Raw genomic sequence first — 18,967 nt, 5'->3', positions numbered from 1 at the left:
ATCTGTAGCAGATGCAGTCATGATTTTCACCCAGTTGTTAATAAAAGCTGTTGGACAAGTGTTAAAATGCAGTTTAGTAAAAAGGTAATTTTGGAAACAGCAGAAATAGTTTTATTCAAATAGTTTAGGTAGTCCCCTTGATGTTAAACTTAAGGGCCCAAGTTTCCCAGAAGTCTAGACTGGTAATTGCTATACCTCTACAGTAAAGTGGTGAGTTCCAGATCCTGCCAGCTATGCCATGTTGTCAGTTCCTGCCTGCAACATGTCAGCTTCCTAGGTGCATGTGAAAGTACCTCCATAAGTAATGCTAAGGGTGTTAATAAAGGCTAACTAAATCTCTAGCAATTGAAGTACCGTATTTCTGTATCCCACCACATAGCCAGGACATGAGAGTCACCAGGCACAACAAATTTTATTGTGACTCAAAATGATACTTGCCTAGTTAGAAGGTGTGAGATTTAGTAAAATTAATCATGGTAATATTAATCTTAGACATTGCTTCTACTCACTGTTTCATATACTGACCTCTGCAGAAAAAGAGTAATTTTTTGAGTTTTCTTAGTCAAATGAATGGGATTTACTCACAAGCTTTATCTTCTGCAACAGGGAAGACAATATTTTTGTTGCTCAATAATTTTGTTTCATTCATAAAATATGTAGTAGTCTTCTGAATTGCTGTAGGAATATTTTACCAAAGTCTTTAAGAAAAGTTAGTCTTGTTCAGTTACTGCTTCAAGAATATAAATTGTTTTTCTTATTTTCTGTTTTTTTTTAGATTTTTGTTAGACATTTATTTTATGGTAAGGGTTTTTATTTCTAGGCACTTGTGAGTCAGCTTGAGACTATGCGTAGGTAATTGGGAGAGAAGAAGACAAAGATTAGTAGGAGTATTTTAAGATTCTGTATTTATTGAATTTACATACTTGCATAAAGCTAGTAGTATTACTAGAAAAACACTCTTTCTTTTAGATTAGTTATGAAGTTGTACATTATTTCATTACAACAAGTTGTACTATTGATCCAACTTAAGTTTGAGAAAAGATTGTGTCTGATGTATTAATGTATTTTAGATATCCACTTAAGTAATATCCATTACATTCTAAGAAGTGAAGCTTTTACAAAATGTGGAAAGAAGTTAAATAATAAAAGTAGCTTACATTATAGAATCATTGTAATTGCAGCACAAAATGTGTGAGGTTAGCCCAGAATGTTCCTCTTCCACATTTGGCCCCCTCAAATCCCAGGCCAAAGGAGCATTACTCTTCTTTTTTCTTTTCTTTTTTTTTTGTTCATTGTTATCCTCTTTCTCTCTAGATTCTCCTGCTCTTGACCATAATCTCTCTCAAATAATCAGACTGTTCCCAGGCAGCAGCACAGAGGCTGTGGTGGTGGGTGAGAAGGCGGGGTGGGGGAGGATGGAGAGGTGAGGGCATGGTTGCTTTAATCCGATGCCTTCATCACTGTTAATAATTGCCAAGACTCTTTCAGTACTTATTGCCAAATGAACATTTCTATTTGGTAAAAATATTTTTTAGATTCCAGAAGGAAATTCATTGGAAAAACAAATATCAAACAATAAAACAGATTTGTGATGGGGAATTATTCAACACCGCTTTTCTAAGATTCTGAGATTTCTAAGATACTGTTGGATGTCGCTCTAGAGTATTTGTTTTTCATTGCTGTAAAATACTTGTGAAAATGTGGTACAGTTCATGTGTTTATTCTCCTGTCAGTGGACATTTGGGTTCTTTTCAGTCTTTTGCTATGATATACAAGTTTCCAAAGATGTATACTTAGGAGTGAAATTGCTGGGTCATAGAGAATTTATAAGAAAATGCCAAATTGTTTTCCACAATGGTTATACCATTTTACAAACCCTGTTGATCTACATCCTCTTAAGCACTTGGCATTGCCACACTTTTTATTTTTGTAAATCTAGTTGGTGTAAATGGTGTCACATTGTCTTAATTTACATTTGTCTAATGACTAATAAGATTGACCATCTTTTCCAATATTCTTTGATTCGGCATTTCCTCTTCTATCAAACACAAGTTCATATCTTTCGCCTATTTTTTAGAGTTATTTCTTTTATTGTTTTATGGAAATAATTTTATATACTCTAGATACAAATGATCTGTAATTTTTATGGATTACAGATGCCTTTTTTTGAGTTTGTGAGTTATTAATGATGTCTTTTGTTGATTAGTTTTTATTTCAGTGTAGTCAAATCAGTTTCTCTTTTTTTTTTTTCTGAACAATGCTGTTTCATGTATTAAGGAATTCTACTTTTTACTAGGGTTAAAAAAGATATTCTCATATATTTTATATCTAGAAGTTTTAAGGTCATCAAAACATTGTTAAATGGGAAAAAAATCTTTTGTCATATTGCTACAATTTATTGAAGAGATTTAGCTCATATTAACTTTGTATTAAAATATACCCTAAAATAAATTAGAAAAGGCATGGGATCATTGAAACATAAATATTTCAGTCTATTGCTTTATCCTCACCAAGAATTATCATTCTGTTCTCATTTAAATTAAGAAAGCTTCTATGACCATTTTAGCTTGCTTTGATAAATCTTTTCTCTGAGATATTAGTCCTAATTGATTACATACTGTTTAGGCCTTAACTGTTCTTGTATCATTTCCTATCATATGTCAGTTTTTAATAATGAAGGGACTTTGAGAGCTTATAATCCAATTTATACTAAAATGGAAATGGAGTCTAAGAGAGATTAACTGATGTGCTCAAGCTCCTGTGCTGTTAAGTAGTCAAAATGACACTCAAACTCTAGTCTTTTGATTTCAACTCTAATATTCTTTACATCAGACTTTTTGTCCCCTTTAATGAATCGTACGCGTTGGAGTTCATGCCCTCTCAGTCTCCTTCACTACTCTTCTTCCCTCCTCTACAATCTAGCATTTCAACTCAAGTGTATAGGCAGAGTAAGGGAAAATATGATCTTTCTTTTTTTTTTCCTTTCTTTACCTTTCTTCAAATACCTAATGAATGTTTGCTATGTATCAGGCATTAGGGATGTATGATAAACAAGATACAATCCTGTCCTCAAGGAGCTTATAGTTTATTAGAGGCATTAATAAGTAAATAGACTGTTACATTTGAGTGTTATAATCACATGGGGTAATAACAGGGAATTCTGGAAGCATGATAAGAGGATATGGTTGGTCTTGGTGAGTCATGGTCACTTCTTAAAAGATGTGATATCTAGGTTTACTTTTAAGATAAACTGTTTATCATAGTTAGATAAACAGTGCTGGTTATTGAATAATTATTAATAAAGTCACTTTGATTAGAAATAACTGGCTTCCCTTAGACTTATTCCATAGCTTTCTTGTTGAATTGCCTTGGTTCTTCCAGAGGAATTGATCTTTGAAAAGTCACAGAGAAAATCATTTGGAAGGGCTTATAGGATTATCTACACCTCTCTTGGAACTATTACCCAATATAGTCAATTAGAATAGGTGCTCAGATAACTCTTCTTCATTTGGTCTAAACATAACAAAATTAGTACACCTTAAAAACTTGGAATTTTATTTGCTGAAATTTCTGGTTTTACCTTGTAAGTCTCTCTGTTGCCTAAGCGTATGTACAGGGCCCCATCAGAGGAAGTAATAGCCAGAGTCCTCTTGACAGGCAAATAATGCATTCTCTTATAAGAGGGATGGGATTAAATCTTACCTTATTGGACTTGTGGAGTGAATTGTGACAAGTTACCCATCTAGAGAGTTACTGACTTCTGTTAAGCTATATAAAAAATTGATTCTTAAAAAAATAACATTACTGTCAGGTAGCAGTAAATTGTAATTTATATAGTTTGGGTCACATCTTTTATGCTTCGATTAGATGGCTATCCCTAAATTCATGGCCAAGGTGAAGGTTTTTCTCCAGTTTGTAATTGATGGATCTTTGCCATCCTGAAATACAAGCCTTCTGTAACTTCAAATAAAACTTCTAAAACATTATCAAAATGAAGCCAAACATTATTGTGTTTAGTGTACTCTAACAGGAACATATACTTGTTGCCAATTATCAAGTTTATCTAAGCAGGATATAGAAAATGTATTTTGAACTTAGAACCACAAAAATGGCTCCTATCATTGCACAGATTTTTAAAAAATTAGCCAGAAAGTTAAATCCTTTACAGTTGGAGAAGTCTGGTATATAACACCTTAACCAAATGCTGCTACTTAACATCACTAGTGATAGAACTGTGGTGCCTCTTAAAATGATGTATCCAAAAGGACACAACATTGCCTGTGCAAAAAACACATCTGAATCTAATCATGAAGAAACATCAGACAAACCCACATTGAAGGACATTATACCAAATATATAGGTTTAAAAAAATGACTATAAAAGATAGTTGTTGGGACAACTGGATGTATTTTATTTTGGTTAGTATGGTATATTACATTGATTGATTTTTGTATATTGAACCAACCTTGCATTCCTGGCATAAATCCCATTTGGTTATGGTGTGTAGTCCTTTTTATATGTTGCTAATATTTTGTTGATGGCTTAAGCTTTAAAAGGATCTTTGCAGCTAAGGCTGAGAATAGTGGGGGAGGAGATTGGTCAATATCACTTAAGATCAAAGGTGTCAGGCCAAAACATTCAAATATCTGAATATAAAAACAATTGATCCCCTTGTAGCTGCAGGCTTTTCTCAAAGCAGTAAGAATGTTTCACAGCTCTTGTGGTTCTTACCAAATTATATTGTGAATCAGTAGAGCAAAGATTTACGTCCCTTGATGTACACTCATTCATTTGTTCACTCAGTGAATTTTTGAATTAACATTTTTCCCCTTTGATCATAATTAAGGTACTAGAAGTAGGTTGCATTGGTTCAGGTATAGAAATTGTTGTTTATAGTGTTTTTTTTGTGTATGTATTGGCATTTGTTTATCAATTTAAAGGTATATTTTTGTTATAGGGGCCAAGTTTAAAAAATACATTGGCCATTCAGCTCATGTAACTAATGTCAGATGGTCACATGATTATCAGTGGGTTATTTCTATTGGTGGAGCAGATCACTCTGTCTTTCAGTGGAAATTTATTCCTGAAAGAAAACTAAAAGATGCTCTTCACATAGCACCCCAAGGTGAGTAGTACACACTGCCTAAACAATTTCTCTGTCAAATAACTCTTCAGTAACCCCCAAACAACAATTTTACTATTGAAACATACACAAGCCTCGTATGTTAACAATATAGATTATTATTATTAGTGGAGATTTTAAATAAAATATTAGGTCTATATGTTTAAACTCAGATGTCATGGAGCATGGACTACAAAGTACTTTTGGTTACACTTTCATCTATCAAATGATGAGTAAAAAACATGCATTAATAAAACAAACATTTAATGTATTCTCTGGGAGATGGGTATCTAGGTTTCAGTATGGTTTTTTTGACAAAGAAAAATTATCTAATGTCAGTTCATCTGTTGCATATAGTATTTTCTAGCTATTTTTCATGTTAATTATAGGTTATATTCACTTATATTTGCACAGACATTTAAATTTGATGTAGCGGTCATTGGGGAGCCAGTGAAGGGATTTAAAGGAACTATTGAGTTTGCAGTGAGTGGAGAGGAAGATAATCTGTAGTACAGTTTACTGACATCTGTGTCACTTGAATAGGTAATTTTATTTGCTTGTTTTATGGCTTGTCTCCATGTCAGTTGGCACAGTCAGCTCTTAATCATTAATTTTATTGTGCTGTTTTGAAAATGAATCTTTTTTAAACAGGTAATGTTTCATTTTTTTAAATTACAGAAAATCTGGCTGACTCTAATAGTGATGAATCAGATTCAGATCTGTCTGATGTTCCAGAACTGGACTCTGAAATTGAACAAGAGACACAGCTCACCTACCGTCGGCAGGTAATTTTTATTACCACATGATTTTTTCCTGAAAAATTCTAGTTTCTTCTTTATCTTGCTCCCTGTTGTTTACTCATCTATTGTTATCTTTTGCAGTTTTTAATTTTCCAAGAAATGTATGGCTGTTTCCCCCTTTAAGAGTTAAAGTATACTTGTGTAAAATGTTATTTATATTAAGTGCTTGATATACTAACTGTGCCTGTATTGTATTTTATTATATATTATATGTGCTTTTTGTCGCAGTACACTTCCATTTATTTCCTTTAAAATACTCTCTTACGAAGTATAAAAATTTCATGGAAACTAAATATGTATTTGTCAGTGTGATACTTAGAAAATGTAAATACGTTTGTCTTTCCAAGGAAGTAAATTTCATAAAGAATCTTCCTATTGAAGACAGTTGTTAGAACTTTAGCGATCATAGTAACCACAATGTCTGAAGTTACATTAGCAATCTATAACACCTTTATAAATTTGTGTTCTAAGAATATTTCTACTTATGTACATTATTTAAAGGTTTACACGGAAGATCTACCTCAGCTTAAAGAACAATACAAAGAGAAACAAAAAAGTGGTACTTCTAAAAGAAGAGAGCGGGCTCCAGGAAATAGTATTCGATTACATTTTGTTCACGGGTACAAAACGACTACTTTTCATTTATGTGTTTGAATTTTGGTTCACATTTACTAGCTATGTGACTCTGAGCAACACACTTAACCTCTCTGTGTTTCTGTTTTACCATCTGTAAAATGGAGATAACAGTACTTCATAGGGTTCTGGTGAGGAGTAAATAAGTCAATACTTGTGGTGACTTAGAATGTTTTCTGGCACTATATAAGTATTTATTAAATACAAAATTAATTTGTCTTATGAAAATTTAGTGTTATATTTATAGAAATGGATCTCTTTAAACAAAAAAACTAAGTGAAATGTAAGAGATTATCATCTCCCCTAAATATGTCTAATTTGTAATGATATTGTGGCTTGTTTTGGCCTAAGCATTTTGGCCTATATATTATAATTTCAATAAAATACAGTTTCTGGATTCTCTTAGAATATCTGGCAATACAGGTCTCACATTTTATGCCCGGACAACAGAGTCTCCAGTCCAACTCTTTCCTTCCCCTCACCTAGTAATCATTGTCTTACCTGGCTTATAATGTTTTCAAGAATTTGAAAAAAAACAGATTTATTTAGTAAAAATATTTTTCCTCCAGTGTTAAAATAGACAGTATTTCTTCTTGTTTGTTTGTTTGGAAGCATTTTGTGTGTGTGTGTGTGTTTTTTTAATTGGAGTATAGTTGATTTACAATGTTGTGTTAGTTTCAGGTGTATAGCAAAGTGAATCAGTTGTACATATACATATATCCACTCATTTTTAGATTCTTTTCCCATATAGGCCATTACAGAGTATTAAGTAGTGTTCCCTGTGCTGCTATTCAGTAGGTCCTTATTAGTTATCTATTTTATCTATATTGATCAGTTTTGAGAGGATTTGACTACTTGTTTTCTGGATGTGTATAATATTTTTAAATTGTTGTTAAAACTTATTTTTGTAATATATATTGATATATTTTATTCTCATGGTTGAACAGTGTGTATAAAAGGATACACTCTGAAAATCTTCTTCCCACCTCTGCCCTCCCAGCCATCATTTCCCCCCCACCCAAAGGGAATCACTGTTACCTAGTTTCAGAAATATTTATGTATAATATAGTACAAACAAATACAAATATATATTCTTTTCTATACCCTTTCACTTGTATAAAAGCAACTTTTTGCTTTATAGTGTACAAATTTAGTATTATGCAAATAGTAGTGTACAATATACACTTCTCTGCACCTTTTTTCATTGAGTGTTGTAGCTTGGATTTAGCTATTTGTAATCAGAGCAGTTCACAAAAGTTTATGGGAGCTGAGATATTTGTATTTTTTAAAATTGTTCAGTATCTTGTAAAGCTGGAAATTGAATGTCCTCTGTATAGTCCATATTTATCAGTAAAAGGCCAAAGTTAATGTTATATGATTTTTCTATATTTAGTTACAGAGGTTATGACTGTCGAAGTAATCTGTTCTATACTCAAATTGGTGAAATTGTGTACCATGTGGCAGCAGTGGGTGTCATTTATAATCGACAACAGAACACACAGCGCTTTTACCTGGGTCACGATGATGATATTCTCTGCCTGGCTATTCATCCTGTGAAAGACTATGTGGCAACAGGCCAGGTAGGTCCTTTGAAAGACTATGCGACAACAGCCCGGATAGGTTAGACCTTCGTTTGGGTTTAAAGTTAAGTTAGTCCATTTTTTCCCTTATCTTTTGTATTCTAGGAAATGAAGAATTCTTTAGAATGGGATTTTATTTTCATATTACAAATAAAACTTTTTTCTTATAGTTTTCCTTAGAGTTTTATTGTTTTACTTATTGTAATTTGAATTTGGAACTATGAGCTCTGGCTTGACACCTTTCTGTCAGGATAATATTAATTTTTTAAATTTATGAGTAAAAATTACAAAAACCATAAAGATTAGAAATCTGGTTTTTTAATTATTTTAAATAATATAAGTTATCTAAGAAATGTTCTGTGACAAACAGGATGACTATGTTTTTATTTTACAATCATGATAGTAACATATTCTGGTTTACCAAAGTAGAAAACACAGAGAAAAGACATAACTGATACCTCTCTATATGGATATTCTTGAGAAGGAAGGGAAAGGGTGATATTTATAAATTCTCACTGTGTGTAAGCACTTTACTAATTTCTTAATGTATATTTATTTTATTCACACCTCACCTCTATGAGAGTAAAACCATTTCCCCCAGTTTATAAATGAGGAAGTTTAGGTTTAAAGAAATTAGATAATTTTCTCAAAGATCTGTCAGCTAATAAGTGGTAAAGCCTAAAGCCCTTAGTCTGTTTGGCTTTAAATACTGGGTAAGTGTACCTTCTGGGATATATTGAGGGTGGGGGTAGGAAACTTGCATCATCCTATGTAGCTTCCCTGAAAGGAGAGAAAGCTCTTCCCTTTTTCTTTCTCCCATCTTCCCTCCCTCTGTTTATACCTCCCCTGACTCTTTCCTTTTCTCCTTCCTTTCCTTCCCTCCTTTTCTCCCTCCTTTCTTCTATTCATTCAAAAACATTCATAGAGCCTGTGCTGTGTACCAGGAAAGACTCTGGGAATATAAATAAAAGACCTTGCCATGGTAAAACATTCATACTCTGTGGGGGAAGACAAACACACAAGAAAATTGTGATACAGTGTCATAAGTGTAGATCAGGGCTTCTTACCTTGGCACTGTTGACATTTTGGGCCAGATAATTCTTTATTGTAAAGATAATTGCATTTTTGTGTATAATGCCATCCTGTGCATTGTTGGATGTTTAGCAGCATCTCTGGCCTCTACGGACTAGAGGCCAGTTAACACCACCCACCCCAGCTGTGACAACCAAAAATGTCTCCAGACAGCGTTTGAGAGGCAAGTCACCCCCTGCTGAGAACCACTAGGCTAGAGATATGTATAAAGGGCTCTTGAAATATTATAAATGACTGATATATCGTGCCTAATGGAATCAGGGAAACCTTCATAGAGATGATGACATTTGAGCTGAGTAGTTTACCTGACAGAGGGGAGGTTGGGGAATGTATTTTAAGTGTGTCATATCACGTGTAACAGTGGGGAAAAACATTAAAAAATAAAAATACAACTTCTTTAAATAACTGTGAGCAGCGCAAAGTATTCAAATCTTAGAGCGCATGATGGACAATAGCAGAAGAACTAATTAAATGGGCTGGCAGGGGTCTCAGGGGCACCATTTACTTTCACCTTTAGTTTATATAAATGGTTCCTCTTAAAACACGATTATGTACCCATTGTGCTGTGGCAAGGAGTTTGGACATTATTCTGCTACTACTGGAATGAAGACTAAACACTGGTCATTTACTACCATAATTCTGGAAATTTAGGGAGTTTGGGCCAAATTAAACTAAAAGTCAGTATGCCCACAGGACATCCCTGGATACCCAGTGACCTCTTCCTCTGCTAGGCTTTTAGCCAGAACTCTAACAGAAAGATAGATTAGGGGAATTCGCTGGTGGTCCAGTGGTTGGGACACTGCGCTTCCACTGCAGGGGACCCGGGTTTGATCCCTGGTCAGGGAACTAAGATCCCACAATCCATGAGGCACAGCCCAAGAAAAAAAACAGATTAACAAGAGAAAAACAAAAAGTTTATTAACAGGTGCAATTCATATCACCTGGGAGAAACCTAAACCAAAAGTAACTCAAAATGGTTTAGAACTCCAGCTTATACAGAAAACAGTAGATCTGTAGAGAAATGACAGGACAGAGGAAAGCAGTTAATAACTTAGTGAAATATTGACTGATTGCAGTATTGTTTTTTGTTATGTCTTTATATAAAACCGATCTCAAAATTAACAGTAATTGGCAGCTATATTAGTTATTTCAGGAGTTGCCTTCATAGGCAAAGTTATTATATCTCTTAATCTGTATAAAGAAAGTGATTACTTGAGTCTAAAGGAATAATTAAGAATTAAGTTGTGTTAACCTGCTTGGTGCTTTAACCCATCTGTATCTTGTTTACACCATTATCCTAGCCTAGAATATACTTACTTGCTTCTCTTTTTATCTAAGACCAACACTTTTTGAAGGCCCGCATCAAGTAGCATCTCTTCCATGAAGATTTTCTCTACAACCTTTTCATCCCCATTAAGCATGTATTACCAGATGTTCTTATTTTAACGGAAAATATCTCGTTTTCCCAATGAGTTTGCAAAATTTGCCTAATTGTCTTAGTGCTCATTGTACCTAACATAGTAATGCTGCCAATAATAGATGCTTGGTAAGCATTATCTTTATTGATGAAGTATAGGATAAGGTTTGGGAGCTACGTAGTTGTAGAACATTCCTAGAAACACTGAGCCTAGTCTCATTAGCTTTTCAACAAATGTAAGGGAAAAATGTTGATCACATATACAGTCTGCTTTATACTTTTTATTTGATAAATATTTATAGCAAATATGACAAAGGCTGTTAAATCTCCTGTTTTATTTCCTTTTATAGATATGAAAATAAAAAATTTAATTGCATAAAATGACTTTTATAATTCTTTCTATTTTAGGTAGGTAGGGATCCCTCAGTTCACATATGGGACACAGAGACCATTAAACCATTGTCGATATTAAAGGGCTACCACCAATATGGTGTCTGTGCTGTTGATTTCTCAGGTAAGGCAGTTTTCTGTCTCAGTAAGAATGATCAGAATGCAGAGGCAATACATGGCATTTTAGTCTAAATTAGTGTTGCCTAAACTTGTCATTTAATAGTGACCTTCACAATTTTTTATCAAATGTGCATACTGTTGTCCTAACCAATCAAGGCTCTGAAAGTGTGGGTTTGCTAGCTGTTGTATAATAATAATTTAATGAGTGTAATTTTAGTACCCATTATTATAAAGATGTTTCTATTAAAATAAAAAATGTTTGTCTACATAACCTCTGAAACCATCTCAGTTACCACTAGTGGTATGTATTTCCCACCTTGGGCAAACCCTGATCTCATTTAATGTTTTGCAGCCACAGAGTAAACTTTGAAAATGTTTAGGGTGAAAGCTAAGAAAGAGGTGAGAACTGAAATATTTGTTTTATAACATTTCTATGAATTGACAATTCCAATCTGTCTTATCAAAATAATTTCAGATCATGTTAACTCTTTGCTACATATATAAAAGTTTAACAACTACAGATAGATCTACAGTGAAAGCTGGGGTATGGATTGGGAAGAGTGGGGAAATACCATTAATAGAGAATTTTATATTAAGAAACAGTAAATTTGTGCTTTCTGCTGCTCTGACTGAAGTGATAGTGAATTGCTATCGTTTGTGGGGGGAAATGTATATACACATATTAATATCTGCCAAAGGTGAAGAAACAGAATGGTAAAGGAATCAACAAGAAAAATACCACTGGTAGCCATAACGTACTAGTTGAGGTTTGCAAAAAGTGTGGCAGAGTGGCAAATGTTTTATTATAGATTGCCTTTACAACCTATAAACATACGCACACCTGCCAGCATGACTGACTTAGCGCAATCTCTTGTCTAATAGTCATTACTTGTTGCTTGATGGTAGTAACAACTAAAATAATTGACCTTCACTACAAACAGTCATATTAAAGAGCAATATGTATTTGTAACCTGTGTCTTTTGCATTTGATTCACTTTTTGTAATCCCTATGACTTCTTATATCACAGTAGAGTTCCTATGGTGAAATCCATTGGCGTATATCACTTCTTCCTTCCTTCTTTCTTAGTTTTCCCTTTCCTTCTCATCTTTTAAATATCTTTTTTTTACTTTTATCTTCCTCCTTTCCCCTATCTTAAGCTGGTAGAAGATGAGGTAAGTGAAGTCAGAGGAAGAAGTCAGCAGATAGGTTTAGATGCATTGAGAAACTGTTCTTCCCCCTCCTTCTAAATTCTGAGTTTTGTTTCATAGCTATATGCGTGCCTAACATTTAACAGTATTTTATAAAATTTTAAATATAGTGCTGTGGTATAAGAATATGTACCGAGTGTTTTTTATCTTCTGAACGTTAATGATCAGTCTATCTCTGTGATTAATTTTCATAGCGGATGGGAAACGTTTGGCTTCAGTTGGAATAGATGATAGCCACACTATTGTGCTGTGGGACTGGAAAAAAGGAGAGAAACTTTCGATAGCAAGGTAGGGAAAAAGCTTGATATCACATTGGCAAAATACTGAAATTACCTTGGACTTAACTTTTTTTTTTTTTACTTATAACGGTTTTGAAATCAAGCAAACCTAACTTTTTAAATTGTTGCCGTCTTTGTTACCATTGAATAAATAGTATAATCGTGGTAAAAAGACAAATAATTTCATGATTCATTTGTAGGTTTATCCCTTGTGCACATACTTTTTAATGTAACTGTAATATGATATTCGAAGTAGTGATTATCAAAAATTTCCATTTATAGGTAGAGTGAATTCCACTGTAAGATAAGCTATTCTGTAGTCATTGAAAACATGATAAAATACTCATTTTATATATTTGAGTGAAAGGAGATACACACACACATGTATCACAAAGAAGTTATAGATTATTTTTATTTTCCCTGTTATAGTTTTCATTTTCTAAATTTTCTACAGTGAGCATTATTATTTCTATAATAATAAAAAATATTAGCAATTGCTTTAAAGGAGGAAATAGTCAACAGTTTCAGAGACTATTTTTTTAACTTCCTGTTCCCTAAAGTGATACATAAAAGCACTTTTAAAATATAGATAAATGCTTTCTTCAGAGTATATAGACAGGACCCAAATAAAAGATAGTTTAAGAGGATTTTGTATTTGGAAAGACTATATTAAGCTGTAACAGAGTACTATAATTTTTTTTTCTTTAACTCATTCATGCCACAAATGGCATTCTCTATGTACAGTACTGTAGTAGGTGCTACCCAAAAGAAGTTCAGCTCTCACTGTTCCTATCTTTTAAGATTCTGTTGAGAGGAGTTAGTAAATTAAAATAATAACAAAATAACAAATGTACAAACGCATGGTTACGTAGCCTAAACCTAAGAGACAAGTGGGCCAAGCATTTAGTAATGGAGTAATCAAGATAGAGTATGAATTAGGCAAAAGGTTATTACAGGAGAGATTTATCTTCAGAGTTAAAACATTTTGGTATTTATTTCAGAGGAAGTAAAGATAAGATTTTTGTTGTAAAGATGAACCCGTACGTGCCTGATAAATTAATTACAGCTGGAATTAAACACATGAAATTTTGGCGTAGAGCAGGTAAGGAAGTGCTTCTTTTTGCTCCTTTGAAATTTAAGAAACTATTACTTTTTTTTTAACATCTTTATTGGAGTATAATTGCTTTACAATGGTGTGTTAATTTCTGCTATATGACAAAATGAATCAGCTATACATATACATTTATCCCCATATCTCCTCCCTCTTGCGTCTCCCTCCCACCCTCCCTATCCCACCCCTCTAGGGGGTCACAAAGCACCAAGCTGATCTCCCTGTGCTATGCGGCTGCTTCCCACTAGCTATGTATTTTACATTTGGTAGGAACTATTACTTTTAAAAGCGATTTGGTGTTAAGTACAATGTGGTATCCTAAATTGGATCCTGGAACAGAAGTTTCATTAGTTGAAAAATAGGTGAAATCTGAATGAAGTCTGGAGTTCAGTTAATAGTAATATATCAAATATGTCGGTTTTCTAGTTTTGACAAGTAGTCTGTAGTATTGTAAGATGTTAATGTTATGGGAAACTGGGCGGGCGAGCAGTATATGAGAACACTCTGTGTTATCTTTGCATCTTTTTTGAAAATCTGAAATTCTCAAAAGTGAAAAGTTAATTTTTTTAAAAGAATGATTCACAGTTGTCTTGATACATTTTAAACAAAGTTAAGATTTATTTTATCATTATTTATTGGCTGCATTGATATAGTATTCATATTTGCAAAAGAATTTAACTTATGAGATTAATCAAATGATGTCCAGACTTCATTCTTCTGTTGAAGACATGTTTTTTAGTCTAAACTAAAAATGAGAAATTGTGTCAAAATTCTTTATGTGCTATAAAATGATATAGAAATGGAATGTTATATTACTTTAGTCATTTAGTAAATTAGTGACTGTAGAAGTTCATATTGTAAAATTAAAAAGTCTCTTTTCCAAATCGAATAGCATACTTATAAATTCCAGCAATTTGACAAAGTCTTAGTACACTTAAACCTTTCAGATAAAATACATAGCTATAGAGAGAAGTGAGACATAGGTTAGAAAAGAATAGGCTTAGTGAAGATATTTCCCAAGTTGGATTAGCTTTAAATTGTAAACTACATAGGACATGAATCGATTTTCAGACTTGTTTTAGTACTTTATCACAGACTTATCAGATCATAGTGTATATACATTTACAAAGTAAAAAGAAGTATCTTCACGTTTGTAATTTTCATTCCCATTCATTTAAACGAAACTTTTGAGTATCTTAGTCACTTGGACTTGCAAATACCCAGCAAGTAATGCTATTATTGCGGTTTTTGAAAAAGAAAAAAAAACTATAAGTTTGTCTGAAATTAGAGACTTAAAGAAAGTAAATAGCCTTAAAATGAAAAGATTTGCAATTGAATAACTTTTTTCTTTAACTTTGATTTGACATAAAGTAGACCTGAAACTGAACCATAAAAGGATAAATGTTAAGACTTTAGTGCATTTCAGCATTCCTCACTTTGAGGTTCTGATCCAGAGTTCAGTAGTCAACTGGGAAATAAGTAACCACTTTATTAATCTGAATAAATGCCATCTGTCTACCCTCTAAATGCATAGCTTTATGTAAACTAAGTTAAGGATGACTTAGGACTAAGGCTAAAAGGGAGCTTCTTACCTCCTATCCCAGATATAGGCTTTGAGAATTGCAAGTTATGAATTATTAATCTCTAAGGAATTTGAACTCTATTCCATGGCTGGTATGACCTTGTACAATACAAACATGTTATGCTGTGTGTATCAGAAAACTCAATAATGATTATCTAAACCAGAGGTGAAAAACTCTGTAAATGGCCAAGTAGTAAATATTTTAGACTTTCCAGACACAGAGACAAAATCAAGAATATTATATAGGTACTTAGAGAACAAGAGAGAAAACTCCTGCCTTGCCGTACCCAGTTTGCACTCAGTTGCCATTAACTGGAGACATTCCCTCCAAGATCAGCCTGCTGCAGTGAACAGGACTTGCAGGTTGGGCTCGGGGGAGACCATAGTCAGCCTCACTCTGCCCTAGAGACACACTGATTCTAGTGTGTCTTCTCCTCCTGGAGAGCCCTACCTTCTCAACTTCGGCAGATGGCCAGAGGCAAGGCAACTCCTGGACTGTGATTTCACTGCTGGGTGCCCAGCAGTTGCCATAGCAAAGTCCTCAACTTGTGGATGGTGACCAGCTCGGGCCCTAGGCAGCTGCTAGTTGGCAGCCAAAAGTCAGGGAGGCAGGCTCTGGGAGCAGAGAAGAAAACCGACGTAGCCACTGCAGCTGTGCTCCAGTGGGCACTGAACAAAAACAGGTGATGGCAGGATTTGGCCTACAGCCCATAGTGTGCTGACCCTGCTCTGGATGGATAATCTATGCTCTAGTGAAACCCAGTCCCCTCCACTTGTGCACTAGATCCCATCTCTCAGCTATTCAAGGATATCATTCCAACTCTTCTTCCCTTTCTCTCTTGCATTATCAGTTTTCCCTCTCTACCAACTGGTGTTATTTCTCCATCTTAAGTAAGTAAAACCAAACAAAAACACTCTTTGAGCTCTACCCTCCAGTTGCTAATCAATTTCTCTTCTTACCTGTGTACTAAAACACATCCACACAGTTGTTTACACTTTAAATTTGTGAGTTATCTTCCCCTTCTTTTGAGAGAAGTCTAACCTGTTTTTTCCCCTTCACCACTTGACTTAACTGCCCTTCCAAGTGCACTAACAACTCTGGCTGCTATGTTAAGAAAAGACAATCTTCTGAATACATTTGGAATATGACTACTTTTCATCATCTTCTATGTTATCACCAGACCCATGCCACCCTTATCATTTGCCCAGATGATTGAAATAGCCTTCTAACTCTTTTCATCCTTGCCGCTATTCAAATTACCCTCAACCCAGTAATCAGAATGAACCCGGTAATAAGTGATATGCCAAGTCTTGTCATTCCACCACCCAAATGTTTTTCATCTCATAAAGAGTAAAAGTTAAATCCTTACAATGGCCTGTAATGCTGCCTTTGACCTCTCTGACCCCATCTCCCATTACTGCCTCCCTTACTTTCTTTGCTACTCCATACTGGCCTCCCTAGTTGTTCCTTGAAGATTCTTGTCACGTTCCTGCCTTGGGGCCTTTGCATTTGCTGATTCTTCTGTCTTGAACGCTCTTTTTGCATGGCTTGCTCTTGCTACCTCCTTCAGGTCTTCATGCAGATACCACCTACTCAACGAGGCCTGCCTTAACCACCCTTCTTAAAATGGACCCCTCTCATTTCTTATCTCCCTTTTATGCTTACATTTTCTCCATAGCACCCGTCATCATCTAACATCCTGCACATTTTACTTATTTGTCATATTTATTGACTGTCTCTCACCAGGAAGCTCCATGAAAGCAGGGAATTTTGTTGTCTTGTCTGTTTTGTTCATAGCTCTGCCCCCATTGCCTTAAATAGTGTCTGGTATCTATATATATTTCTTGAATAAATGAATGAGTTCATTTGGAAAAATGGGCAAAAGATATCAATAGATAATGAATGACCAATAAAAATAGGAAAAGATGATAAAGCTCATGAATAATTGGAGAAATGCAAATTAAAACCACAATAAAATTCAGTTGATATTTCACATCCCCCAGTCTGATAATACCAAGTGTTCTGAAAGGTGGGAAACAACAGGAACTCCTTTCACTATTAATGGGAGTATATGTTGGTGTATCGACTTTGGAGGACAATTTGGTCATAGAGATGATACCTCTCATCTATGTGCTGTTCCTTTTGCAAATACCCTATGACCATTCCTAGAGAATCTCTTGCACTTTTATAGAAGAGGCCCTTGCAGGAGTGTTTAAAACAGCATTGTTTTCAATAGCAAAATCTTGGAAGCAATTTTATTGTCCCTGTTAATAGGAAAATGTTGTATTTATATAATGGAATGCTATATAGTCAGGAAAATGAGTTTTCTAGGGGTACAAATCAACATGTATAAAACTCCACAACAAATTGTTGGTGAAAAAAGCAGGTTGCAAAAGAATACATGCAGGATATGTATTTATAGAAAATTTTAAACATGAAAAATAATGACGTTACCTAAGAATTCACAAATAAGTAGTAAAATATGTATAAGGGAATATGTGAGAATAATCAAGATCACATTCAGAATAGCAGCGGTTGAAGAAGGGAGATGGGATTGGCATACATTTTGATTGTTTAGTAATTTTATGTAAATTGACAATGGATATAGAAAAGCTTATTGTATTTTTTTTACTTTTTGTATTAAATATGTCATAATATAATTTTTAAAAAAATTAATCAAAAGACTGATTTAAACTGACTTAGTACATATTTTTGTTTATCCAAAAAGCTGTGACCTGAAGCAGCCATGGGTATGCCTGTCGCAGCCAAGCAAGGTGTCGCCCAAGTCACTGATTGAGAGACCTTTATTTTTCTTTTTAACTCCCCTTACTGTTACATGTCTTTCTCTTTAAACAAGAAAAACAGCAGAAAAGAAATTTTATTGCTTTGAATTTTATATGTTTTGAGAGTGGTACTTTCATAATATTTTTTATGAACCAGGGGGAGGATTGATTGGAAGAAAAGGCTACGTAGGCACACTGGGGAAAAATGACACAATGATGTGTGCAGTATATGGATGGACTGAAGAGATGGCTTTTTCTGGAACATCCACAGGAGACGTGTGTATCTGGAGAGACATCTTTCTTGTAAAGACAGTTAAAGCACATGATGGACCAGTGTTCAGTATGCATGCATTGGAAAAAGTAAGTAACCTAAATAAATTTTAAGTTAAACATAGTTTGATCATGGAGTGCAGAACATTTTCACAAGTACAGGGACACTACCTTTCTACTTAGCTGAGCTACCCAATAATAATATGTGAGCTGGAGTCTTCCTGACCATATTTTATTCCTCTTTTCAAACTCCTGAACCCAGAGTGAAATAGGTCTGCTGTTATTTAAAAAAAAAAAAGTTTAACTTAGTATTTATTAATCTTTTACTCTGAGTCAAAAATTGTTTAAGTACTTTATATGTTATCACCATATCCTGTGAGGTAGCTATCATTATTTTTTTTTAATAAATTTATTTGTTTATTTTTGGCTGTGTTGGGTGTTCGTTGCTGCGTGCAGGCTTTCTCTAGTTGTGGCGAGTTGGGGCTACCCTTCGTTGCAGTGCACAGGCTTCTTATTGCAGTGGCTTCTCTTGTTGCAGAGCACGGGCTCTAGGCACGTGGGCTTCAGTAGTTGCAGCAT

The 18,967-nt window shown here is 34.3% G+C and overlaps 1 protein-coding gene across 2 annotated transcripts in view; it reads left to right on the top strand.

The window, feature by feature from the left end:
- EML5 (EMAP like 5) overlaps nucleotides 1-18,967 on the top strand; it is a gene marked incomplete at both ends in the record, with an annotated part of 162,265 nt that overhangs the window by 78,231 nt on the left and 65,067 nt on the right. For both annotated transcript variants that reach the window (XM_079700244.1, XM_079700243.1), the window contains 8 exons: nucleotides 4,958-5,125; nucleotides 5,801-5,907; nucleotides 6,424-6,542; nucleotides 7,949-8,135; nucleotides 11,053-11,158; nucleotides 12,558-12,651; nucleotides 13,643-13,743; nucleotides 18,276-18,478. In XM_079700244.1, the coding sequence (XP_079556370.1) occupies nucleotides 4,958-5,125; nucleotides 5,801-5,907; nucleotides 6,424-6,542; nucleotides 7,949-8,135; nucleotides 11,053-11,158; nucleotides 12,558-12,651; nucleotides 13,643-13,743; nucleotides 18,276-18,478 (1,085 nt within the window). The remainder of the gene's footprint in view (nucleotides 1-4,957; nucleotides 5,126-5,800; nucleotides 5,908-6,423; nucleotides 6,543-7,948; nucleotides 8,136-11,052; nucleotides 11,159-12,557; nucleotides 12,652-13,642; nucleotides 13,744-18,275; nucleotides 18,479-18,967) is intronic.

The sequence above is a fragment of the Hyperoodon ampullatus genome (genome assembly GCF_949752795.1).
Source record: "Hyperoodon ampullatus genome assembly, chromosome: 3".
Taxonomy (NCBI): Eukaryota; Metazoa; Chordata; class Mammalia; order Artiodactyla; family Ziphiidae; genus Hyperoodon; species Hyperoodon ampullatus.
Note: the sequence above shows the minus strand (reverse complement) of the source record. Positions and strands in the feature narration are given on the sequence as shown.